At 46.0% G+C, this 27,259-nt stretch overlaps 1 protein-coding gene and 2 long non-coding RNA genes across 10 annotated transcripts in view; 1 reads left to right on the top strand and 2 right to left on the bottom strand.

Moving 5' to 3' along the window:
- Positions 1-713: 713 nt before the first annotated feature.
- The window catches only part of LOC115171920 (periplakin), a 45,650-nt gene continuing 19,104 nt past the window's right edge, over positions 714-27,259 (bottom strand). For 4 of the 8 annotated variants that reach the window (XM_029729157.1, XM_029729158.1, XM_029729159.1 and 1 more), the window contains 19 exons: positions 25,635-25,755; positions 25,410-25,535; positions 24,005-24,046; positions 22,169-22,330; positions 21,685-21,792; positions 20,952-21,047; positions 19,682-19,804; positions 17,979-18,125; positions 15,702-15,853; positions 14,952-15,055; positions 12,138-12,295; positions 11,715-11,893; positions 11,379-11,517; positions 10,925-11,118; positions 7,493-7,643; positions 4,650-4,733; positions 4,396-4,512; positions 3,807-3,899; positions 714-3,660 (listed from right to left, as the gene is read on the bottom strand). In XM_029729157.1, coding sequence (XP_029585017.1) covers positions 994-3,660; positions 3,807-3,899; positions 4,396-4,512; positions 4,650-4,733; positions 7,493-7,643; positions 10,925-11,118; positions 11,379-11,517; positions 11,715-11,893; positions 12,138-12,295; positions 14,952-15,055; positions 15,702-15,853; positions 17,979-18,125; positions 19,682-19,804; positions 20,952-21,047; positions 21,685-21,792; positions 22,169-22,330; positions 24,005-24,046; positions 25,410-25,535; positions 25,635-25,755 — 4,963 coding nt within the window. In that variant the 3' untranslated portion in view covers positions 714-993. Of the gene's footprint in view, positions 3,661-3,806; positions 3,900-4,395; positions 4,513-4,649; positions 4,734-7,492; positions 7,644-10,924; positions 11,119-11,378; positions 11,518-11,714; positions 11,894-12,137; positions 12,296-14,951; positions 15,056-15,701; positions 15,854-17,978; positions 18,126-19,681; positions 19,805-20,147; positions 20,920-20,951; positions 21,048-21,276; positions 21,329-21,424; positions 21,431-21,580; positions 21,621-21,684; positions 21,793-22,168; positions 22,331-24,004; positions 24,047-25,409; positions 25,536-25,634; positions 25,756-27,259 lie in introns of those variants that run through there. The other 4 variants (XM_029729162.1, XM_029729163.1, XM_029729161.1 and 1 more) reach the window with 4 other exon arrangements.
- LOC115171921 (uncharacterized) lies at positions 4,981-5,780 on the top strand. Its single transcript, XR_003871287.1, has 3 exons — positions 4,981-5,240; positions 5,429-5,461; positions 5,602-5,780. It is a non-coding gene; the product is annotated as an uncharacterized LOC115171921 (long non-coding RNA).
- LOC115171922 (uncharacterized) lies at positions 13,470-13,990 on the bottom strand. The gene is made up of 2 exons (XR_003871288.1): positions 13,648-13,990; positions 13,470-13,612 (listed from the first exon to the last, which is right to left on the bottom strand). It is a non-coding gene; the product is annotated as an uncharacterized LOC115171922 (long non-coding RNA).

Raw genomic sequence — 27,259 nt, 5'->3', positions numbered from 1 at the left:
ACTACAGTGAATACTATAGTATACTACAGTAATGTCCGCAAAAACACTACAGTGAATACTATAGTATATAAATATAGTAAGACTACAGTATTTAGACCATAGTATGTTTTTATATGGGTAACGATGACCTTCATGTAGCCTACTGTAGCCTACTGTGATAAAGCCGTGGATGGTTTTGGCTGGTTTGGTTGGTGGGAGGACTGTTCTTTCACCATTACAAACATATTGCTGAAGATAAGAGGGTAACTGACTGGTTCGATGACCAGATCTGTCCTTGAGATTAGCAGGAATACGGTGGTTTTCAAGAAAAGCTGTACAGTTATATTTCTTTCAATAAATACAAGCTTCATGTATGGAACATATGCCTAAAGATGACTTATCTTGCTTATCTATAAGCAATATATCTTTGTAAATCTATTTGTGTTTAAAACTGGCCTACTTTTTAAAGAAACACACAACATGTTTACCCTTTACCATTTGACTGTTTTATTTCTTATGTAAGACATGTAAAACAGGACAAAAGAGAGACCAGACCGTTTTACAGTAGCATTCCACAGGCCGATATTACCAATATCCGTTCATATCCTTGTGTATGTAAATTCAATCCCACGTTCAAAACAAAATAAAGATATTTAAAGTACTACCTCTAACCCTGTACCCAGTGTAAGTAGTTTAACAAGCTTATTCCAGGGACAGACAGAAAACCCTTCTACAACCATTTGACTGGCTATAAACACCAGTTTGTGTATTTATTGTGTATTATGCGTTTGAAAATAAATATAACAGTGCAATGTAGAGAGAGAGAGAGACAGAGAGGAGGAAGTATACATATAAAACATATTGTTTAATGTTAGATCAAGAACGTCAGAATTAAAACATTTTGGAAGATTCAAATCTAGTGAAATCCAAAATCAAGAAACGGCCCACATTTCAAACTCATGGTAGTCAGAAACATAGACCGTTAAAAAAGTAGTTTGTTCAGATGTTTATTTTTCACTTGGTCTTTCCCGACACCATGACTCCGAACTCCTGGATGGTGATCTCCTTGTCATGGTACTGCTGCAGCTGGCGGTTGGTGATGTTCCCAGCCCTCAGGGCGTCTTCAATGGAGAACCTCTTCCCAGACTTCCTGTCGTGGAGAACAGAGGACTCCCCCTTGGGGCCCTTGACACTGATCTCCTCCCAGTCGCACTCCTGGCTCTGGAGGTTCACAAACATCTTCCAGTCGATCAGCCCCAGCTTGTAGGCCTCCTCCGGCCTCATCTCCTTACCCGAGTCGGGGTCGATGACCACGATGGATCTCCTCAGGTGGCTCTCCCTCTGCTCCCTCTTGATCTGGATAGCCGACAGGCTCTTCTGTAGCTTCTCGATCTCCTCATCCTTCTGGCTGGTGATGGCCCTCAGTTCGGCCAGCTCCCTCTGCAGTGAGTCCAACCTCAGCTCTAGGTTCTTCCCGCTCTCCATGGGGGCCGAGTTGGAGATGCTCCGGGTCTCCGTGGAGGTGATCTGGATCTCGGACTGTAGCCTGCGGATGTCATTCTGTAGCCTCTGGTTCTCCTGCTGGAGGCGACTGCTCTCGTCGCGGATGTAGTCCAGCTCCTTCGACGACTTGGTGTTGGTGAACTCCATGTCGGACAGGCGGGACTTGAGGCTGCCCAGCTCCTGGTCCAGCTCGAGCCTCCTCCTCTTCTCCTGTTCCAGCGTCCTCGTCATCGTCTCGATCTCCAGCTCAGCCTCCGGGTCTTTCTCTACCTGGATGGTCTCGGTGCGCACCACCTTCTCCTTCACCACCATCCTCTCCAGGGTGACCTGCTGCTGGAGCAGGACGTTCAGCTCCTTCTCCAGCAGGGTGCGCTTGTGTCTCTCCTCTTCCACCTGCAGCTTGAGGATGGAGTGCTCTTTCTCTTGCTGGGGGTCCTGCTGGAGAACCACCATCTGTTTCACTGTGACCCTCTCCCTGTTCTCCTTGTCCCTGATCTCCATCTCGTTCAGCCTGACCCTCAGCCTCTGGATCTCCAGCTCTGCATCGCGCCTAGCTCGGCGTTCTCGCTCCAGCTCCTCCAGCTGTGCGTCCAGGTTGGCCTTCTGCCTCTGAAGTTGGTAGAGCTCCTCTTTCAGGGTCTCCCTCTGCCTCTGTTCATTGTTGATGTTCTGTATGAAGGTGCTGCACTCTGACCTCAGTAATGGGTCCTCCTCCATCTTAACCACCTCCTGCTGGACCACCTTCTCCCTGACCTGGGACAGGTCGATCTTCCTTAGCCGGATCTTCTCCTCATTAGCTGATCGCTCCCTCTCCAGGTCCAGGCGTTTCTTCTGCTCGTCCGCCAGCTTCCTCTTCAGAATCTCAATCTCCTCCTTGGTCTTGGGGTTTTCTTTGTACTCCAGCACCTCATTAACCACCTCTTTAATTTGCACCTGGGGCTTGGTGTCCTTCCACCGCTGAATCTCATCCCTCAGCTGCCTGATCTCCATCTCTGACTTCTCCGTCTGGTGCGTCTTGTCCACAATCTCGTTGCGGAGTTTCTCCAGCTCCCTCTCGGTCTGCGGGTCTGTCTTGTACTTGATGACTTCCTTGATGATCTCCTTGATCTCGATCTGCGGACCTCTGTTTCTCAGCATCTTCAGCTCGTCCTGGTGGGACTTCAGCTGCTGGTCGGCGTCTCTGTACCTCCTCTGGTGCTCCACCAGTTCCATGCGTAGGTTGGCCACTTCAGCCTCAGCCTTGGGGTCGGGCCTGACGATCTCCCTCACCTTCTCCTGAACTATGACCCTTGACCTTTCCTCCTCTAGGCTGGAGATCTTCCTCTGGAGGTCGGCGCGCTCCCTTTGGGAAGACCGGTGCTTGGCCTTCTCATTCTCGTGTTGCATCCTGAGATTCTCTACCTCCCTCTCGAAGGCCATATCCTTCTCTACCTTCAGCACTTCCTTGATGGAGATCTTCTCCTCAGCCATGGACTTCTCCTTCTCCAGCCTGCGGAGCTTGTCCTGGAGGAAGCGCAGCTCGTCCTCAAGTTGCTTCCTGGCCTCCTGCTCCTTCTGCTTCCTGTCCAAGAGGATGCGGTACTCGTTCTCCAGTTGCGGGTCGTTTTGCACTTTAATCACCTCCTCCTCTGTGATCACCTCCTGCTCCTTGGACTTCTGCTGTGCCAGGAGCGTCACCTGCTTGGTGATCTGGATCACCTCATTGTCCTTGATGGTCTTCCTCCTCCTCAGCTCTTCCAGCTCCTCCCTGAGCCTCCTCACCTCCTCCTCCTGGCCGCGGTCCCTCTCGATACGCAGGACCTCCTTCACGGTGTACTGCTGTGCTCCTTCTTTGATCTCTGTTTCGATGCCGCGCAGCTTCAGCCTCAGCGCCTCCAGCTCGTTGTCCATGACCCGGGTGACCCGGGTTTCATCTGATAGTTTCTGACGGACATTGTGGACCTCGTCGTCCAGAGTAGGATCCGGAACCTTCTTGATGATCTCCTTCTTGACGATGGTGTCCTCCGGCTTCTGGCCCTCCAACATGTAGATGTCTGTCTGGATTTTCTCTAGATCCTTCTCCAGCTGCTCCCTCCTCTGGATCTCGTCTTTCAGTTGACTCTCGATCCTCCAGGCTTCTTCTCCGGGAGCGGCAGATTTGACTTGCTGGACATTGTTTGCGACGATCACGTCTGATTGCTGAGAGAGAGGGAGAGGAGGCTGGGGTTATTTTTTTAGAAGTAATGGCAATGATGTTTATTTAGAATGATGTGACATTTAAATTCTATTTTGGATCTATATAAAGATGTGCAACATTGATTGTTGAACATTCAGGAGTATCTCACCTGATTCATAAGGCCTTGCGCAAACTGCAGATTTGCCATCCTTTGCTTGTTAACTGCATTCACTTCGGTGAATTTAGCTTCAATGGCAGATTCCTGTAAACAAGGAGATTATGAAAACGTATGGAACCAGGGGCATCATTTGCTACTGTTATTTTACTGCTGCTCTTTAAACATTTATATCTTTATTTTTTACTTCACACTCATTTTTCTTAACTGCATTGTTGGTTAAGGGCTTGTAAGTAAGCATTTCACTGTGAGGTCTACACCTGTATTCGGCGCATGTGACATAACATTTGATTAGATTTGTTTTTCAGAATGTTCATTAGAAGATGTCGTTCAAAAGACTCCCTGAAAATGTATCAAAAGGTATCACATTACAACGTGTAATATGCATTGAGGTTATTGTCAAGGGCTGACTCTCAAATTACACAATATTCCATATCAGTGGACTACTTTTGACCAGGGCCCATGCACCCTATTCCCTATACAGTGCACTACTTTTGACCTGGGCCTTATGACCAGAGTCCAAAAGTAGCGCACTAAATAGGGAAATGGGTTCCATTTGGGCCACAGCTGCAGTCTTCCTTACCTCTTCCTTGACCCTGAGTGCAGGGGACTCCAGTCTGCTTCTCTTGTAGGTCTGAGGGACCAGCCCGTCTTCAAGGTCCAGAATTGACTTGAACTTCTCAGTTTCATTCTCATAGTCCTGCAAACACAAATTAGTCAAATCAATTATTCATTGAGAGGAAGAAAAATGAGAGAAAGAGTTACATCAAATCGTATACATTTCTCCTAGCCGTAGGTAATCAGAACTGATGTGTCGATCAGTGTTCATTCCCCTACCTTGACGGCTTGCTGGTAAAGTTGGCCATTTTTCGATACGTTGTTCAACTCAGACTCCTTCTTTTTAATGTCGGAGAGCAGGTTCTGTGACAACACAGAAATCAACATCTTAGACCGAGAAACATAACATGACCATTAGAGGTAGAGGACTTTGACTAGAGGTATAGAAACATAACAGGACCATTAGAGGTAGAGGACTTTGACTAGAGGTATAGAAACATAACATGACCATTAGAGGTAGAGGACTTTGACTAGAGGTATAGAAACATAACAGGCCCATTAGAGGTAGAGGACTTTGACTAGAGGTATAGAAACATAACAGGACCATTAGAGGTAGAGGACTTTGACTAGAGGTACAGAAACATAACAGGACCATTAGAGGTAGAGGACTTTGACTAGAGGTATAGAAACAACAAGACCATTAGAGGTAGAGGACTTTGACTAGAGGTATAGAAACATAACAGGACCATTAGAGGTAGAGGACTTTGACTAGAGGTATAGAAACATAACAGGACCATTAGAGGTAGAGGACTTTGACTAGAGGTATAGAAACATAACAGGACCATTAGAGGTAGAGGACTTTGACTAGAGGTATAGAAACAACAGGACCATTAGAGGTAGAGGACTTTGACTAGAGGTATAGAAACATAACAGGCCCATTAGAGGTAGAGGACTTTGACTAGAGGTATAGAAACAACAGGACCATTAGAGGTAGAGGACTTTGACTAGAGGTATAGAAACATAACAAGACCATTAGAGGTAGAGGACTTTGACTAGAGGTATAGAAACATAACAGGACAGGACCATTAGAGGTAGAGGACTTTGACTAGAGGTATAGAAACATAACAGGACCATGAGAGGTAGAGGACTTTGACTAGAGGTACAGAAACAACAGGACCATTAGAGGTAGAGGACTTTGACTAGAGGTACAGAAACAACAGGACCATTAGAGGTAGAGGACTTTGACTAGAGGTATAGAAACATAACAAGACCATTAGAGGTAGAGGACTTTGACTAGAGGTATAGAAACATAACAGGACAAGACCATTAGAGGTAGAGGACTTTGACTAGAGGTATAGAAACATAACAGGACCATTAGAGGTAGAGGACTTTGACTAGAGGTATAGAAACATAACAAGACAATTAGAGGTAGAGGACTTTGACTAGAGGTATAGAAACAACAGGACCATTAGAGGTAGAGGACTTTGACTAGAGGTATAGAAACATAACAAGACCATTAGAGGTAGAGGACTTTGACTAGAGGTATAGAAACAACAGGACCATTAGAGGTAGAGGACTTTGACTAGAGGTATAGAAACATAACAGGACCATTAGAGGTAGAGGACTTTGACTAGAGGTATAGAAACATAACAGGACCATTAGAGGTAGAGGACTTTGACTAGAGGTATAAAAACAACAGGACCATTAGAGGTAGAGGACTTTGACTAGAGGTATAGAAACATAACAGGACCATTAGAGGTAGAGGACTTTGACTAGAGGTATAGAAACATAACAGGACCATTAGAGGTAGAGGACTTTGACTAGAGGTATAGAAACATAACAAGACCATTAGAGGTAGAGGACTTTGACTAGAGGTATAGAAACATAACATGACCATTAGAGGTAGAGGACTTTGATTAGAGGTATAGAAACAACAAGACCATTAGAGGTAGAGGACTTTGACTAGAGGTATAGAAACAACAAGACCATTAGAGGTAGAGGACTTTGACTAGAGATATAGAAACATAACAGGACCATTAGAGGTAGAGGACTTTGACTAGAGGTATAGAAACATAACAGGACCATTAGAGGTAGAGGACTTTGACTAGAGGTATAGAAACATAACAGGACCATTAGAGGTAGAGGACTTTGACTAGAGATATAGAAACATAACAGGACCATTAGAGGTAGAGGACTTTGACTAGAGGTATAGAAACATAACAGGACCATTAGAGGTAGAGGACTTTGACTAGAGGTATAGAAACATAACAGGACCATTAGAGGTAGAGGACTTTGACTAGAGATATAGAAACATAACAGGACCATTAGAGGTAGAGGACTTTGACTAGAGGTATAGAAACATAACAGGACCATTAGAGGTAGAGGACTTTGACTAGAGATATAGAAACATAACAGGACCATTAGAGGTAGAGGACTTTGACTAGAGGTATAGAAACATAACAGGACCATTAGAGGTAGAGGACTTTGACTAGAGGTATAGAAACAACAGGACCATTAGAGGTAGAGGACTTTGACTAGAGGTATAGAAACATAACAGGAGCATTAGAGGTAGAGGACTTTGACTAGAGGTATAATAAAAGATGAGTCTAATGCTTTGGATCAAAATAGTACCTAGAAAACTGACTGGAACCTCTCAGCAGAAAATATTTTTTGAGTTCAGGACAGGATTGTGAACACCTGACTATCCTCAACCGTGCTGGGGTGAAGTTTCCCTTAGGTACAGATCTAAAATCAGTTTCCCCTAGGTACAGATCTATAATCAGTTTCCCCTAGGTACAGATCTAAAATCAGTCTCCCCTAGGTACAGATCTAAAATCAGTCTCCCCTAGGTACAGATCTAAAATCAGTCTCCCCTAGGTACAGATCTAAAATCAGTTTCCCCTAGGTACAGATCTAAAATCAGTCTCCCCTAGGTACAGATCTAAAATCAGTTTCCCCTAGGTACAGATCTAAAATCAGTTTCCCCTAGGTACAGATCTAAAATCAGTCTCCCCTAGGTACAGATCTAAAATCAGTCTCCCCTAGGTATAGATCTAACTCAGCTTCCCTCCCCCAATCCTAACATTAACCATTAGTGGGACAATCAGAAACCAGCCACCTACCTTCTGTTTTTCCAGCTTGGTTTCCACCTGACTGAGGTTGTCTTTCTCAGTTGGCTCATAGTTTGGCACGCGGGACAGCCAGTTGTTCAGGTTGTCGTAGTCACTGCGGTAGTTGCTGTACGACGTCTTAGCCCTCTGCAGGCTCTGAGTTCTGTAACACACCCACAACACAAAATGAACGTAACACACCCACACCACAACGTGAACATAACACACCCACACCACAACGTGAACGTAACACACCACAACGTGAACGTAACACACCACAACGTGAACGTAACACACCACAACGTGAACGTAACACACCACAACGTGAACGTAACACACCACAACGCGAACGTAACAGTAACACAACGGAACAGTAACACACCACAACGTGAACGGAACAGTAACACACCACAACGTGAACGTAACACACCACAACGCAAACGTAACAGTAACACACCACAACGTAAACGTAACAGTAACACAACGTAACAGTAACACACCCCAACGCGAACGTAACAGTAACACAACGTAACAGTAACACACCACAACGTGAACGTAACAGTAACACACCACAACGTGAACGGAACAGTAACACACCACAACGTGAACGGAACAGTAACACAACGTAACAGTAACACACCCCAACGCGAACGTAACAGTAACACAACGTAACAGTAACACACCACAACGTGAATGTAACAGTAACACACCACAACGTGAATGTAACAGTAACACACCACAACGTGAACGTAACAGTAACACACCACAACGTGAACGTAACAGTAACACAACGTAACAGTAACACACCACAACGTGAACGTAACAGTAACACACCACAACGTGAACGTAACGCACCACAACGCGAACGTAACAGTAACACACCACAACGTGAACGTAACACACCACAACGTGAACGTAACAGTAACACACCACAACATGAACGTAACAGTAACACACCACAACGTGAATGTAACACACCACAATGTGAATGTAACACACCACAACGCGAACGTAACACACCACAACGCGAACGTAACACACCACAGCGCGAACGTAACACACCACAACGTGAACGTAACACACCACAACGTGAACGTAACACACCACAACGTGAACGTAACACACCACAACGTGAACGTAACACACCACAACGTGAACGTAACACACCACAACGTGAACGTAACACACCCCAACGCGAACGTAACAGTAACACAACGTAACAGTAACACACCACAACGTGAACCTAACAGTAACACAACGTAACAGTAACACACCACAACGTGAACGGAACAGTAACACACCACAACGTGAACGTAACACACCACAACGCGAACGTAACAGTAACACACCACAACGTGAACGTAACACACCACAACGTGAACGTAACACACCACAACGCGAACGTAACACACCACAACGCGAACGTAACACACCACAACGTGAACGTAACACACCACAATGTAACAGTAACACACCACAACGTGAATGTAACAGTAACACACCACAACGTGAACGTAACAGTAACACACCACAACATGAACGTAACAGTAACACACCACAACGTGAACGTAACACACCACAATGTGAATGTAACACACCACAACGCGAACGTAACACACCACAACGCGAACGTAACACACCACAGCGCGAACGTAACACACCACAACGTGAACGTAACACACCACAACGTGAACGTAACACACCACAACGTGAACGTAACACACCACAACGTGAAAGTAACACACCACAACGTGAACGTAACACACCACAACGTGAACGTAACACACCACAACGTGAACGTAACACACCACAACGCGAACGTAACACACCACAACGCGAACGTAACACACCACAACGTGAACGTAACACACCACAATGTAACAGTAACACACCACAACGTGAATGTAACAGTAACACACCACAACGTGAACGTAACAGTAACACACCACAACATGAACGTAACAGTAACACACCACAACGTGAACGTAACACACCACAATGTGAATGTAACACACCACAACGCGAACGTAACACACCACAACGCGAACGTAACACACCACAGCGCGAACATAACACACCACAGCGCGAACGTAACACACCACAACGTGAACGTAACACACCACAACGCGAACGTAACACACCACAACGCGAACGTAACACACCACAACGCGAACGTAACACACCACAACGCGAACGTAACACACCACAACGCGAACGTAACACACCACAACGCGAACGTAACACACCACAACGCGAACGTAACACACCACAACGTGAACGTAACACACCACAACGTGAACGTAACACACCACAACGTGAACGTAACACACCACAACGTGAACGTAACACGTAAAATCACAATACAGGTCTGGCTACGATGATTGTTGTTCTTGGCTTCAACCTTTTTGTTACCAGTAGTAAAGGGCGACGAACGCTCAATCAGTCCTCTAACCTCACAATTATAATTTATGGATGTCAAAGGTTACATTCCAATTCTCTACCCTTCTCTCGAAGTGTGCACTTGTACACTTCCCTTTATGTATTTAAAATGATTGGACTGGTGTAAGAAATATGTTGGAAATGGGAACGCCCTCCAGTCATACTTGTACCAATCCAATGATTTTGAGGTCTGGAGAAGGGTAGAAGATCAGAACGCAGCCACAGGGTTTAAATGCACCTTAGATACTGCTGCCTTATGTACAGTACATAGTCATTGAACACTGGTCACTTTAATAACGTTTACATACTGTTTTACCTACTTCATGTCTATATACTGTATTCTAGTCAAGGCAATTCTATATAACTACTGCTGTACACACCGTTTCTATTCATATACTGTCTATACACACCATCCTATATAACTACTGCTGTACACACCGTTTATATTCATATACTGTCTAGTCTATACACACCATCCTATATAACTACTGCTGTACACACCGTTTCTATTCATAAACTCTATGTCTATACACACCATCCTATATAACTAATGCTGTACACACCATTTATAATTCATATACTGTCTATAATGTCTATACACACCATCCTATATAACTACTGCTGTACACACCGTTTCTATTCATAAACTCTATGTCTATACACACCATCCTATATAACTACTGCTGTACACACCGTTTCTATTCATAAACTCTATGTCTATACACACCATCCTATATAACTACTGCTGTACACACCGTTTATATTCATAAACTCTATGTCTATACACACCATCATCAACATAGATGTTTATATTCCGGAGTCTGACAGTCTTGTTCTAATATTTCTATTTTGTAGATTTACATGTATTGTTACTACTGCACTGTTGGAGCTAGGAACACAAACGTTTCACTACACCCACGATAACATCTGCTAAATATGTGTACCCAACCAATAACATTTGATTTGATAATTTATTTGAAGTCAAAGTTGTGTCAGTCCCTTTACCTGGAGTCGATCTGCCTGTTGAGGTTGTCGTAGCGTTTGTTAAGTTTTCGGACCTCGCCTTCCTGCCTCTCGATGTCGGGGCAGTGCTCCTGCAGCTTGGTTGCCATGGTGTCACAGCTGCCTTTGGCCGCACGCAGGTTAGCCTCCGTCTCCGTCACCGCGGACCTCTTGGTCTTCAGCTCTGATGCAATATCCTGTCAGGAGAGGAAGTGAGGTTGAATTGTGTGTCTGGGGGAAGTTCTGCCCCAACCAGGACAAACTTGAGATATGAGTGTGTAGCTCAGATCTTCCAGCTCATCATATATTTGTACTGTATGTCATTAGAAAATATGTTTCTGCCTTTGGTATCTGAACTGTAAAAGTACAATACATTTCCTTTGTGGAGAGGATCTATTTGGATCTAAACATGAATCCTGATGAGAATAAATGAGCGATCAGAGGGCAGCCATCTTACAGACAGTTGACGTTGTGTCTTCTCCAGAGATGAGATGTCTGCTGGGGCGACTTCCTCCCTGACCAACTTGTTCTCGTAGCTGGACAATAAAGATTTCCCATTTTGAAGGGAGTTCTCCAGGCGGTTGGAATTCTGAAGCCTGTAAACAAACACATGATATAATTAAATTACATTTGATTAAAATGACATTTAAAATGTGTTTAAATAGTGTCATAGTAGCCTACAGGTTAGTCATCCTAGTGAAACAGGAAAACTCTCTCATAAAGTAGAACTGGTCCTGAGTTTTGTGTAACTACTACCATCTCTACTAACAAGTCAAGTAGAAAAGCTACTCACTTGTCCTCGGAGCACTTGAGCAGCAGGTTGACCTTGTCGTATTTGTTGTTGGCCTCGTTCACCTTGCCGCTCAGCTGAGGGGCGCTGGCACATTTAGGGTTAGAGGTCAGGAACTTCTCAGCCTCCCTCACCTTGGATGACTTCTCCGGCTCGATCTTATGAACCACAGCCGCAATGTCCTGGTGGAAGAATATGGGATAAGCATAAAACAAAAGTGTACACTTCCTGGAACTAACTAATAGTACTTCCTCGATAAGCATAAAAAACTGTCTCAACACTTTCTTTGGTAGGATTAAATGGGTTTGAAAACTGTATCGAAAGGATTCTAGTCTAAATAGGAGGACAGGAGAAGAGTAGAGGAGGAAAAGCATCTCTACCGCTCTACACCCTCTGTGCAGAGAAAGGAGAAAAACGATGAACTACCTTGACGTCCTGCAGACGGTCAGCGCTGTCCTGCAGTGGCCTGGTCTGTTCCAGTGGGGGGCGCACTCGAGAGTAGATGGCCTTCTCCTGTTTGTCCAGATCACTGGTCACCTTGTCCAGACCGGCCATCAGCTGGCGACACTGCTGCTCCTCCTTGTCTACAATGTTCATCAATCAATCAATCACACACCAAAATAACACACACAACAAATCATATACAACCAGACTCAACAATCACAACATCCATACACAATCAATCACACACACACCAAATCAGATACGACAACACACACACACACACACCAAATCAGATACGACAACACACACACACACACACACACACACACAGAATATAGAACCAGACACTCAACATAACATCACATTCACAATTAGACAATCACACTGGCCTACAAATCACTACATGTTTTATGTTTTGTTTTAAGCTGCAGTTCTAGTGATTAACTCCAGTAGTAATATGACATACCATGACATGCCAACCAATCAATCACATTTATTTATGAAGTGCTTTTTACACCAGTAGATGTCACAAAGTGCTTATACAGAAACTCTGTAGCTGTAGAAACACGGTGGCTAGAAACACCTTCCTAGAAAGGGCAGAAAACTAGGAAGAAACCTAGAGAGGAACCAGGCTCTGAGGGGCTGACCAGTCCTCTTTCTGGTTGTACTGGGTAGAGAGGAACCAGGCTCTGAGGGGCTGACCAGTCCTATTTCTGGTTGTACTGGGTAGAGAGGAACCAGGCTCTGAGGGGCTGACCAGTCCTCTTTCTGGTTGTGCTGGGTAGAGAGGAACCAGGCTCTGAGGGGCTGACCAGTCCTATTTCTGGTTGTACTGGGTAGAGAGGAACCAGGCTCTGAGGGGCTGACCAGTCCTCTTTCTGGTTGTGCTGGGTGGTGATTATAAGGAGTATACAGCCATTAAGGCCAGATGGTTCTTCAAGATGTTCAGACGATCATAGATGACCAGCAGAGTGAAATAATAATCCCAGTGGTTATAGATCAGGGCTCTCCAATAGGTGGATGGAGATCTACCAGTAGCTCACAGCCCACCTATGAGTAGCTCGCCATGTAGCTGGAATCCTGAGTGGCGCAGCGGTCTAAGGCACTGCATCTCAGTGCAAGAGGCGTCACTACAGACCCTGGTTCGATTCTAGGCTGTATCACAACCAGCCGTGATTGGGGAATCCCATAGGGCGGCGCACAATTGGCCCAGCGTCGTCTGGGTTTGGCCGGTGTAGGCCGTCATTGTAAATAAGAATTTGTTCTTAACTGTCTTGCCTAGTTAAATAAAAAGGTTAAATAATAAGACATGCATTTTTTTTCATGTGTTCCATCGCAAACTGTCATAAACATAAAACTCCAGGCTGCCACCGAATAAAAGATACATTGACATTCACCCACCCCCAGTTAGCTACACCTGGCTTCAAAATCCTAACCTGAACACAATATCTGCCAACCTGAACAGCCTAACCCGAACACAATATCTGCCAACCTGAACAGCCTAACCCGAACACAATATCTGCCAACCTGAACAGCCTAACCCGAACACAATATCTGCCAACCTGAACAGCCTAACCCGAACACAATATCTGCCAACCTGAACAGCCTAACCCGAACACAATATCTGCCAACCTGAACAGCCTAACCCGAACACAATATCTGCCAACCTGAACAGCCTAACCCGAACACAATATCTGCCAACCTGAACAGCCTAACCCGAACACAATATCTGCCAATACATTTCCAGCAATATTACCCGTCTGTCTGTCTGGTCTGCGTGTTTGTTTATCAATCCATGTAGCCAGTTAGCGATGCTAATGATAACTGTCTTAAAATCAAATGTTATTGGTCACATACACATGTTTAGCAGATGTTATTGTGGGTGTAGTGAAATGCTTGTGTTTCTAGCTCCGACAGTGCAGTAATATCTAACAAGTAATTTCTAACAATTTCACAACATATACCCAATACACACACATCTAAAGTAAAGGAATGGAATTAACAATATATAAATATATGGTCGAGCGGTGTCAGAGCGGCATGGACAGAAAGACTTTCCCCAATAACTTTGTTAATTAAATGTTAACTGTAAAGTAGGCTTACCTGACAGAACTGTCATGATTATTTTACAAACTCTGCCATGACACGAGCTGCAGTAGGCCTGACAGAAACATCCCTAGAGCGACACGTTGCTCTCTGGCTAGAAGCGCAATTAAAGGGGAATTCCACTCAAAAATCAAAAAGCGTTATGTTTAGGTCTGAAGGAAAAGGTATTCTGATGTGATTTAAGCACGGACATGGACTCAGAACACGGACATGGACTCAGAACATCCATTTGCTGTTTCTCTGTGAACAATTGTACTATTGAGAGTAAGAAACAGAGTCAAAACCAGGAGAAGAAAAAAAAATCTGGAAAATACTAAAGACGATTTTATGGGGCTGTCGTGTTGAATACTGTTTATTAACCATTATTTTACCAGGTATATTGACATATTTTGTACAGCAAGGACCCGGGGAAGAGTTGCCGGGTAGAGGAGAAGAGAAGAATGTGCCTATTGAAAAGCTATAAATACATTAAAAAAGAGTTGCTCCTAGATGTTTCATTTTTTAAAAGTATCTCATGATAGAAAAGCCTGGAGACCCCTGTTATAGAGGGTCAACAGGTCAGCACCTCAGGAGTAAAATGTCAGTTGGCTTTTCATAGCCGAGCATTCAGAGGTTGAGACAGGGACATAACATGACATAACATGACATACCATGACATACCATGACATACCATGACATAACAGTACCTACCAGAGCCAGCAGAGCCGTCTTTCTTCAGTTCCTCCAGGCGTTTGACCAGGGTGGTCTTACTGCCAGACACCTTCATCTTAATACCCTTCTGCTGGCTGGCCAGACTGGAAACACACAACAGACCCTGTTACACAGTGTACAAGTACACCGTCTCTGGAGACAACAGACCCTGTTACACAGTGTACAAGTACACCGTCTCTGAAAACAACAGACCCTGTTACACAGTGTACAAGGAACCAACAGAACCTGTTACACAGTGTACAAGGAACCAACAGAACCTGTTACACAGTGTACACCGTCTCGGGAAACAACACAATCACAGGCACACAGTAGACAGACACATGCACCCCGCCCACCCCATAACACACACACACACACACACACACACACCTCTCCACCCTACCCCCATAACACACACACACACACACACACACACACCTCTCCACCCTACCCCCATAACACACACACACACACACACCTCTCCACCCTACCCCCATAACACACACACACACCTCTCCACCTCTCCACCCTACCCCCATAACACACACACACACACACACACACACACACACACACACACACACACACACACACACACACACAAACACACACACACACACACACACACACACACACCTCCACCCTACCCCCATAACACACACACACACACCTCTCCACCTCTCCACCCTACCCCCATAACACACACACACACACACACCTCCACCCTACCCCCATAACACACACACTTACCTGTTGGAGACGGCAACAGACTCTGGGTCTGTGGGGGGGACCATGAAGCAGGCCCCTGGAGCCGTCAGTTTATGCCCTGCCGCGTCCTTCACCTCCCACTTGGGCCCCTTGTTACTCAGGAGGGTGTACCTCTCTCCACGCAGGATCTGACCCTGGGATGGACAACCACAACATTACACAGAGTTTCACTCACTGATCTGGTATGGAAGAACCAGAACACAAACAGAGGTTCACTCACTGAACCACTTTGGATAAGGCCCTTAGCTTTTCCTGACCACATGACCTGACCACATGACCTGACCAGGGAAACACTAAGCCCTAGTTAGTAAATTAGAGTTCACTGTTTTTACCGGTCAGGTCACATGGGAAAAAAATCTAAACACAACACTGCGTTTCCCCTCACTGTTTGATCCGGTTCCTAAATCTTAAGAGCTCTCTCGACTGCGCCACACACACACACACACACACACACACACCCACACACACACACACACACACACCCACACACACACACACACACACACACACCCACACACACACACACACACCACACACACACACACACACACACACACCCCTTCCCTCACTCTCCACTCCTAAAAACCCCCTCAGCCTGTGGCTGATCCACCAAAGGCTTAAATAAGATGCAGAGAGCGCAGGCCTCTTAAAGGATTTAAATACATTACAACACAACACCACAGTCAGGGGACTGGAATGAAAGGAGTGAGAGTGAAGGAGGATGAGAGGAGGAGGAACCAGAGGAGAGAGAGATGTGGTGCAGTCAGGTCGTGCTTAGTCATGATAACAGAAAAACATACCACACATAGGGATTACAGAATGACTGGAGACAGAGACAGGGGGGTAAAGCAGGGAGGGAGGGAGGGGGAGAGGAAAGAGAGACAGGGAAAGGAGGAGAGAGAGGGGGAAAGGAGGAGAGAGAGGGGAAAAGGAGGAGAGAGGGGGGAAAGGAGGAGAGAGAGGGGGAAAAGGAGGAGAGAGAGGGGGAAAGGAGGAGAGAGAGGGAAAAGGAGGAGAGAGGGGGGGGAAAGGAGGAGAGAGAGGGGGGAAAGGAGGAGAGAGAGGGGGAAAGGAGGAGAGAGGGGGAAAGGAGGAGAGAGGGGGGGAAAGGAGGAGAGAGGAGGGGGAAAGGAGGAGAGAGGGGGGGAAGGAGGAGAGAGAGGGGAAAAGGAGGAGAGAGAGGGGGAAAGGAGGAGAGAGGGGGAAAAGAGGAGAGAGAGGGGGAAAGGAGGAGAGAGAGGGGGAAAGGAGGAGAGAGAGGGGGAAAGGAGGAGAGAGGGGAAAAGGAGGAGAGAGAGGGGGAAAGGAGGAGAGAGAGGGGGAAAGGAGGAGAGAGAGGGGAAAGGAGGAGAGAGAGGGGGAAAGGAGGAGAGAGAGGGGGAAAGGAGGAGAGAGGGGGGAAAAGAGGAGAGAGAGGGGGAAAGGAGGAGAGAGAGGGGGAAAGGAGGAGAAAGAGGGGGAAAGGAGGAGAGAGAGGGGGAAAGGAGGAGAGAGAGGGGGAAAGGAGGAGAGAGGGGAAAAGAGGAGAGAGAGGGGGAAAGGAGGAGAGAGAGGGGGAAAAAGGAGGAGAGAGGGGGAAAGGAGGAGAGAGAGGGGGAAAGGAGGAGAGAGAGGGGGGAAAGGAGGAGAGAGAGGGGGAAAGGAGGAGAGAGAGGGAAAGGAGGAGAGAGAGGGGAAAGGAGGAGAGAGAGGGGGAAAGGAGGAGAGAGAGGGGGAAAGGAGGAGAGAGAGAGGGGAAAGGAGGAGAGAGAGGAGAAGGAGGAGAGAGAGGGGGAAGGAGGAGAGAGAGGGGGAAGGAGGAGAGAGAGGGGGAAAGGAGGAGAGAGAGGGGAAAGAGGAGAGAGAGGGGGAAAGGGAGGAGAGAGAGGGGAAAGGAGGAGAGAGAGGGGGAGATGAGGAGAGAGAGGGGGAGATGAGGAGAGAGAGGGGGGAAAGGAGGAGAGAGGGGGGGAAAGGAGGAGAGAGAGGGGAAAAGAGGAGAGAGAGGGGGAAAGGAGGAGAGAGAGGGGGAAAGGAGGAGAGAGGGGAAAAGGAGGAGAGAGAGGGGGAAAGGAGGAGAGAGAGGGGGAGATGAGGAGAGAGAGGGGAAAGGAGGAGAGAGAGGGGAAAAGGAGGAGAGAGGGGGGGAAAGGAGGAGAGAGAGGTAAACTACAGTCTGAAACTACAGTAGGGTGGTGGCATATCCAGGTTTACCACATCAGTGTCGAACTCACACAGGGTGAGGTAAAGTAGTGGAGGTGTCCAGGTGTAAAGGTTTACCTCGTCAGTGTCGAACTCACACAGCGCCTCGACGGGGAGCAGCTTCTGAGGGGTGTTCCTGCGGAACTGGAGGGGGAGAACCTGTAGACTGCGCTTCTCCAGAGCCTTCACACGCTCATCAAAGTGGTCCATGGCCTTCGCCTGGTCCTGCACCACGCACACACACACACTTTTTTAAAGAGCATTTTGGATTTATAGTTCTAAGGCTAATACGTTTGTCAAAATGTAAATGCTCTTGATTGAGTTAGGAGTTTAGAAACCAGCCTGATAAGCAGACAGACCTGACAGACCAAAGAATTGTCTCTGCTTTATCCAACAGCTTTGTCATTGTTTGGCTGAAGCAGAAACAGATCTGTCCCCCAGACTTGTAGTAAACTACGGTAGTGTAAAGCCCACTCTCAGTAAACTACGGTAGTGTAAAGCCCACTCTCAGTAACCTACACTAGTGTAAAGCCCACTCTCAGTAAACTACGGTAGTGTAAAGCCCACTCTCAGTAAAGTACACTAGTGTAAAGCCCACTCTCAGTAACCTACACTAGTGTAAAGCCCACTCTCAGTAAACTACGGTAGTGTAAAGCCCACTCTCAGTAAACTACGGTAGTGTAAAGCCCACTCTTAGTAAACTATGGTAGTGTAAAGCCCACTCTCAGTAAACTACACTAGTGTAAAGCCCACTCTCAGTAAACTATGGTAGTGTAAAGCCCACTCTTAGTAAACTACGGTAGTGTAAAGCCCACTCTCAGTAAACTATGGTAGTGTAAAGCCCACTCTCAGTAAACTACACTAGTGTAAAGCCCACTCTCAGTAAACTACGGTAGTGTAAAGCCCACTCTTAGTAAACTACGGTAGTGTAAAGCCCACTCTCAGTAAACTACGGTAGTGTAAAGCCCACTCTTAGTAAACTATGGTAGTGTAAAGCCCACTCTCAGTAAACTACACTAGTGTAAAGCCCACTCTCAGTAAACTACACTAGTGTAAAGCCCACTCTCAGTAAACTACGGTAGTGTAAAGCCCACTCTCAGTAAACTATGGTAGTGTAAAGCCCACTCTTAGTAAACTATGGTAGTGTAAAGCCCACTCTCAGTAAACTATGGTAGTGTAAAGCCCACTCTCAGTAAACTACACTAGTGTAAAGCCCACTCTCAGTAACCTACACTAGTGTAAAGCCCACTCTCAGTAAACTACGGTAGTGTAAAGCCCACTCTCAGTAAACTACGGTAGTGTAAAGCCCACTCTCAGTAAACTATGGTAGTGTAAAGCCCACTCTTAGTAAACTACGGTAGTGTAAAGCCCACTCTCAGTAAACTACGGTAGTGTAAAGCCCACTCTTAGTAAACTACGGTAGTGTAAAGCCCACTCTTAGTAAACTATGGTAGTGTAAAGCCCACTCTTAGTAAACTACGGTAGTGTAAAGCCCACTGTTAGTAAACTACAGTCGTGTAAAGCCCACTCTCAGTAAACTACGGTAGTGTAAAGCCCACTCTTAGTAAACTATGGTAGTGTAAAGCCCACTCTCAGTAAACTACGGTAGTGTAAAGCCCACTCTCAGTAAACTATGGTAGTGTAAAGCCCACTCTTAGTAAACTACGGTAGTGTAAAGCCCACTGTTAGTAAACTACGGTAGTGTAAAGCCCACTCTCAGTAAACTACGGTAGTGTAAAGCCCACTGTTAGTAAAACATTGTAGTTGTAAAGTCCACTCACGTCCAGGTCTCTGATGAGGCTCTCCATCTGGTACATGTCCTTGAACTCTGGTTTGTACTTCTGGTCCACCTCTTTGTCCATTCTCTTCAGAAGGTCCTGGGTGTCTCGGGCCTCTTTGTGGAACTGGAGAGAAAAGAGACACCGTCAGGAAAAACACTGAGGTAACAACATCACTGAAAGCAGCTAGGGTTTATTTACACTAAGTTCGACTGGCAGCCAGTCGGTCTCTGCCTTAACCAACTCTGTTCACGTACCATGACATGCCAAGTCTGTAACTCAGAAACTGTTGCTTTGTGCAGCACATGCTTGTACACAAGCCTATCAAAATCCAATGACCCTGTTCAAACACTCAGGATTTCTTAAACTGAGGCTTTCTGAATAGGTGTTGCTGTGACTCACCATGTGGTTGTGGTCCATGTGTTTCAGGTGGTATTCAGGTCAGGTTGTGTTACAGTATACTAATCACCTTGTGGTACTCATCCATGTGTTTCAGGTGGTATTCAGGTCAGGTTGTGTTACAGTATACTAATCACCTTGTGGTACTCATCCATGTGTTTCAGGTGGTATTCAGGTCAGGTTGTGTTACAGTATACTAATCACCTTGTGGTACTCATCCATGTGTTTCAGGTGGTATTCAGGTCAGGTTGTGTTACAGTATACTAATCACCTTGTGGTACTCATCCATGTGTTTCAGGTGGTATTCAGGTCAGGTTGTGTTACAGTATACTAATCACCTTGTGGTACTCATCCATGTGTTTCAGGTGGTATTCAGGTCAGGTTGTGTTACAGTATACTAATCACCTTGTGGTACTCATCCATGTGTTTCAGGTGGTATTCAGGTCAGGTTGTGTTACAGTATACTAATCACCTTGTGGTACTCATCCATGTGTTTCAGGTGGTATTCAGGTCAGGTTGTGTTACAGTATACTAATCACCTTGTGGTACTCATCCATGTGTTTCAGGTGGTATTCAGGTCAGGTTGTGTTACAGTATACTAATCACCTTGTGGTACTCATCCATGTGTTTCAGGTGGTATTCAGGTCAGGTTATGTTACAGTATACTAATCACCTTGTGGTACTCATCCATGTGTTTCAGGTGGTATTCAGGTCAGGTTGTGTTACAGTATACTAATCACCTTGTGGTACTCATCCATGTGTTTCAGGTGGTATTCAGGTCAGGTTGTGTTACAGTATACTAATCACCTTGTGGTACTCATCCATGTGTTTCAGGTGGTATTCAGGTCAGGTTATGTTACAGTATACTAATCACCTTGTGGTACTCATCCATGTGTTTCAGGTGGTTCTCCTCACAGATGAGCAGGTTCAGATACTCCTTCCAGTCTGCATGCACAGCCTCCATATGAGCCTGACAGGTGGAGTAAAGCTCTGTTACATTACTGTCTGTTTACTGCTTTCATTCACATTAATTTAGAGGATTTTAATCTCAGTAGGGGTGAATCCTAACTTCCACTAAAATAGTCTGATTTTACCTTCGTCTCCCATTGACATCATTGCATGACTTAAGTCAACATTGACTAAAGTGGAAATTAGGATTTGCCCCAATAGTAGAATGATAGAGGACAAATGAAGTGTACCTCAATAACATTCTTGCCAGGATGGTCAGTAGAGATGTGTGTGTGTGTGTGTGTGTGTGTGTGTGTGTGTGTGTGTGTGTGTGTGTGTGTGTGTGTGTGTGTGTGTGTGTGTGTGTGTGTGTGTGTGTGTGTGTGTGTGTGTGTGTACCTCAATAACATTCTTGCCAGGATGGTCAGTAGAGATGTGTGTGTGTGTGTGTGTACCTCAATAACATTCTTGCCAGGATGGTCAGTAGAGATGTGTGTGTGTGTACCTCAATAACATTCTTGCCAGGATGGTCAGTAGAGATGTGTGTGTGTGTACCTCAATAACATTCTTGCCAGGATGGTTGGTAGAGATGTGTGTGTGTGTGTGTGTGTGTGTGTGTGTGTGTGTGTGTGTGTGTGTGTGTGTGTGTGTGTGTGTACCTCAATAACATTCTTGCCAGGATGGTTGGTAGCGATGAGTTTATCTCCATCATCATTCAGTTTGGTGACAGTGGCCTCCTTGGACTCCAGACACTTACTGATGAAGTTCTGGTGGGAGATTTAAAGAGATACAAGTCTCTCTTTACGTTCTAACACACATAACATGTAGGATCAGGTGTCACGTAACGTGTAGGATCAGGTGTGACGTAACGTGTAGGATCAGGTGTGACGTAACGTGTAGGATCAGGTGTGACATAACATGTAGGATCAGGTGTGACATAACGTGTAGGATCAGGTGTGACATAACGTGTAGGATCAGGTGTGACATAACGTGTAGGATCAGGTGTGACATAACGTGTAGGATCAGGTGTCACATAACATGCAGGATCAGGTGTCACATAACATGCAGGATCAGGTGTCAAATATCATCCAGAATGTATTACTCTGTCAGTGCAGGTAAAGGAGTGTGTGTGTGCCTCTCTACCTCATACTGTCTGTGACGTGCAGGGTAGTCCAGGTTAGTATCGCTCCAGTCATAGTTGATCCTCTCCCCTGCCTGCTGGTCCATCCAGTACAGCTCATTAGTGCAGCGCTGCATGTAGTCACGCAGGCTCAACAGGTGGCGCTGTCGAGCACTGGAACTGGCCTGGGGAGGGAGAGGAGAGATGGTTACTATAGACTGGAACTGGTCTGGGGAGGGAGAGGAGAGATGGTTACTATAGACTGGAACTGGTCTGGGGAGGGAGAGGAGAGATGGTTACTATAGACTGGAACTGGTCTGGGGAGAGATAGTTACTATAGACTGGAACTGGTCTGGGGAGAGAGAGGAGAGATAGTTACTATAGACTGGAACTGGTCTGGGGAGAGAGAGGAGAGATAGTTACTATAGACTGGAACTGGTCTGGGGAGAGATAGTTACTATAGACTGGAACTGGCCTGGGGAGAGATAGTTACTATAGACTGGAACTGGCCTGGGGAGAGATAGTTACTATAGACTGGAACTGGCCTGGGGAGAGATAGTTACTATAGACTGGAACTGGTCTGGGGAGGGAGAGGAGAGATAGTTACTATAGACTGGAACTGGTCTGGGGAGAGATAGTTACTATAGACTGGAACTGGCCTGGGGAGAGATAGTTACTATAGACTGGAACTGGTCTGGGGAGGGAGAGGAGAGATAGTTACTATAGACTGGAACTGGTCTGGGGAGGGAGAGGAGAGATAGTTACTATAGACTGGAACTGGTCTGGGGAGAGAGAGGAGAGATAGTTACTATAGACTGGAACTGGTCTGGGGAGGGAGAGGAGAGATAGTTACTATAGACAGGAACTGGTCTGGGGAGAGATAGTTACTATAGACTGGAACTGGCCTGGAGAGGGAGAGGAGAGATAGTTACTATAGACTGGAACTGGTCTGGGGAGAGATAGTTACTATAGACTGGAACTGGTCTGGGGAGAGATAGTTACTATAGACTGGAACTGGTCTGGGGAGGGAGAGGAGAGATAGTTACTATAGACAGGAACTGGTCTGGGGAGAGATAGTTACTATAGACTGGAACTGGCCTGGAGAGGGAGAGGAGAGATAGTTACTATAGACTGGAACTGGTCTGGGGAGAGATAGTTACTATAGACTGGAACTGGCCTGGAGAGGGAGAGGAGAGATAGTTACTATAGACTGGAACTGGTCTGGGGAGAGATAGTTACTATAGACTGGAACTGGTCTGGGGAGAGATAGTTACTATAGACTGGAACTGGTCTGGGGAGAGATAGTTACTATAGACTGGAACTGGCCTGGGGAGAAATAGTTACTATAGACTGGAACTGGTCTGGGGAGAGATAGTTACTATAGACTGGAACTGGCCTGGGGAGAGATAGTTACTATAGACTGGAACTGGTCTGGGGAGAGATAGTTACTATAGACTGGAACTGGCCTGGGGAGAGATAGTTACTATAGACTGGAACTGGTCTGGGGAGAGATAGTTACTATAGACTGGAACTGGTCTGGGGAGGGAGAGGAGAGATAGTTACTATAGACTGGAACTGGCCTGGAGAGGGAGAGGAGAGATAGTTACTATAGACCTACACACTGGAACTGAGCAGGCATCCCACACTGGTACACATATTGAGGTACACACACACACACACACACACACACCTGGGATAAATGTTATTGAGGTACACTCTCTGAACAAAAGAAGGGAAGGAAAGCCAGGGTGTAGGTGGATAAAACACTTCGTACACACAGACACAGGTACACATAAGCTCTCCTCAAGCTCTCCCTGAGTCCATGCTTCAGATGAAGTCATTATTAAAGTCAATCTTACCAGGAGCTTGTTGTACTTCAGCTGGAGGGCACTGGCAGAGTCCTAGAGAGAGAGAGAGAGAGAGAGAGAGAGAGAGAGAACGAGAGAGAGAGAACGAGAGAGAGCGAGAGAGAGAGAGAGAGAGAGAGAGAACGAGAGGAGAGAGAGGAGAGAACGAGAGGAGAGAGAGGAGAGAACGAGAGGAGAGAGAGGAGAGAATGAGAGGAGAGAGAGAACGAGAGAGAGAGAGAGCGAGAGAGAGAGAGAACGAGAGGAGAGAGCGAACGAGAGGAGAGAGAGAGAACGAGAGGAGAGAGAGAACGAGAGGAGAGAGAACGAGAGGAGAGAGAGAACGAGAGAGAGAGAGAGAACGAGAGAGAGAACGAGAGGAGAGAGAGAACGAGAGAGAGAACGAGAGGAGAGAGAGAACGAGAGAGAGAGAGAGAACGAGAGAGAGAACGAGAGGAGAGAGAGAACGAGAGAGAGAACGAGAGAGAGAGAGAACGAGAGAGAGAGAACGAGAGAGAACGAGAGAGAGCGAGAGAGAACGAGAGAGAGAGAGGAGAGAGAGAGAGAGAGAGAGAGAGAGAGAACGAGAGGAGAGAGAGAACGAGAGAGAGAACGAGAGGAGAGAGAGAACGAGAGAGAGAGAGAGAACGAGAGAGAGAACGAGAGGAGAGAGAGAACGAGAGAGAGAACGAGAGAGAGAGAGAGAGAACGAGAGAGAGAGAACGAGAGAGAACGAGAGAGAGCGAGAGAGAACGAGAGAGAGAGAGAGAGAGAGAGAGAGAGAGAGAACGAGAGAGAAGAAAGGAGAGAGCGTGAGAGTATGGAGAGAGGGAGAGAGAAGTAAAGAGAATATTACTGCATGGACCTTTCTGTGAGCGCTCCTCCTTTTCAGGCATTTTAAATGATATTGACCTTGACTGGGGATACAGAAATCCTCACTAACATACGTCATGTCTATGTGGCATTGTACGCATTGAACGACTGGAATTTTAGTGAAACCTCAAAATGTAAAAACAGTCTTTGTTTTTTCAAATGCAACAGTTTCTAACTGAAGTGGGCTTGGAGTTGACCTGAGTGGCTGTTAGTCCTACCGTGTTTTCGCTGTCTGAAATGCCTGGTTATTTAAACAACGTTATTGAAAGTCCCTCTGGAGCAGAGACTCGACTAAAGAACTACATTTGAATGTGATGTGTAAAGGTTTGTTTTGTGAGTAATGAGTCATTGTTGACAATCAAACAGTACAATATATGTCTGTTTATTTCCTCATAACTGAAACTTTCAGAGTGGTTGCTGTTGTCGCAGTCAGGTAAGTGGGCTATAAATAAAGCCAGGATTATCTTCCTGGATAGGAGACTAGTAAATGACTGAGTATAAACACAACCTATCAGTTAGTTTCTATGCTGGTTGTTAGTCCTACCTTGTCGTCGCTGGCTGAGATGTGAGGGGCCAGGGCCTCCACCTCACTGTGAAAGATGTTGTGTTCCTCCACCTCGTTCTCTATGGTCGGCAGGTCCTGACCAAAACCCTTGTTGCTCAGGTTGCCCTGGTCGGAAGAAGAAAGAGATTAGGTTTATGTTATTGTGTGTGTAAACTGTGTGTGTGTGTGTGTGTGTGTGTGTGTGTGCGCGCGTGTTCCCCTCACCTGTTTCTCCTCTATGATCTTGCCCCAGTTGACGCTCGGCAGGCCCTCAGAGCGGGTCAGGTGGTAGATGCGGTCATGGTCCTCTCTCAGCTTCCTTAGTCTCACTCTCAGCTGCTTCATACTGGAGAAGACAACACAGGGTGACAACACAGGGTGACGACACAGGGTGACGACACAGGGTGACGACACAGGGTGACGACACAGGGTGACGACACAGGGTAACGACTCAACAGTGGAGTGAGTGATTGGATCTCAGGGTTGAGCTTAAGAGGGTATAATATCTATTATAAACTGGGTGGTTCCAGCCCTGAATGCTGATTGGCTGACAGCCATACCACGGGTATGATAAAACATGTATTTTTACTGCTCTAATTACGTTGGTAACCAGTTTATAACAGCTATAAGGCACCTTGGGGGTTTGTGGTAAATGGCCAATATACCACACCCCCTTGTGCCTTATTGCTTAAGTGCATCAGTGTATTATATCTACTATATAATATAACTCCTGCTCTATCATCTCAGCCTGGCGGTGCTGCAGGTACATATCTACTATATAATATAACTCCTGCTCTATCATCTCAGCCTGGCGGTGCTGCAGGTACATATCTACTATATAATATAACTCCTGCTCTATCATCTCAGCCTGGCGGTGCTGCAGGTACATATCTACTATATAATATAACTCCTGCTCTATCATCTCAGCCTGGCGGTGCTGCAGGTACATATCTACTATATAATATAACTCCTGCTCTATCATCTCAGCCTGGCGGTGCTGCAGGTACATATCTACTATATAATATAACTCCTGCTCTATCATCTCAGCCTGGCGGTGCTGCAGGTACATATCTACTATATAATATAACTCCTGCTCTATCATCTCAGCCTGGCGGTGCTGCAGGTACATATCTACTATATAATATAACTCCTGCTCTATCATCTCAGCCTGGCGGTGCTGCAGGTACATATCTACTATATAATATAACTCCTGCTCTATCATCTCAGCCTGGCGGTGCTGCAGGTACATATCTACTATATAATATAACTCCTGCTCTATCATCTCAGCCTGGCGGTGCTGCAGGTACATATCTACTATATAATATAACTCCTGCTCTATCATCTCAGCCTGGCGGTGCTGCAGGTACATATCTACTATATAATATAACTCCTGCTCTATCATCTCAGCCTGGCGGTGCTGCAGGTACATATCTACTATATAATATAACTCCTGCTCTATCATCTCAGCCTGGCGGTGCTGCAGGTACATATCTACTAGATAATATAACTCCTGCTCTATCATCTCAGCCTGGCGGTGCTGCAGGTACATATCTACTATATAATATAACTCCTGCTCTATCATCTCAGCCTGGCGGTGCTGCAGGTACATATCTACTAGATAATATAACTCCTGCTCTATCATCTCAGCCTGGCGGTGCTGCAGGTACATATCTACTATATAATATAACTCCTGCTCTATCATCTCAGCCTGGCGGTGCTGCAGGTACATATCTACTATATAATATAACTCCTGCTCTATCATCTCAGCCTGGCGGTGCTGCAGGTACATATCTACTATATAATATAACTCCTGCTCTATCATCTCAGCCTGGCGGTGCTGCAGGTACATA

This window comes from Salmo trutta, chromosome 32 (genome assembly GCF_901001165.1).
Source record: "Salmo trutta chromosome 32, fSalTru1.1, whole genome shotgun sequence".
Classification (NCBI taxonomy): domain Eukaryota; kingdom Metazoa; phylum Chordata; class Actinopteri; order Salmoniformes; family Salmonidae; genus Salmo; species Salmo trutta.
This window is presented reverse-complemented; position numbering and strand designations above follow the sequence as displayed.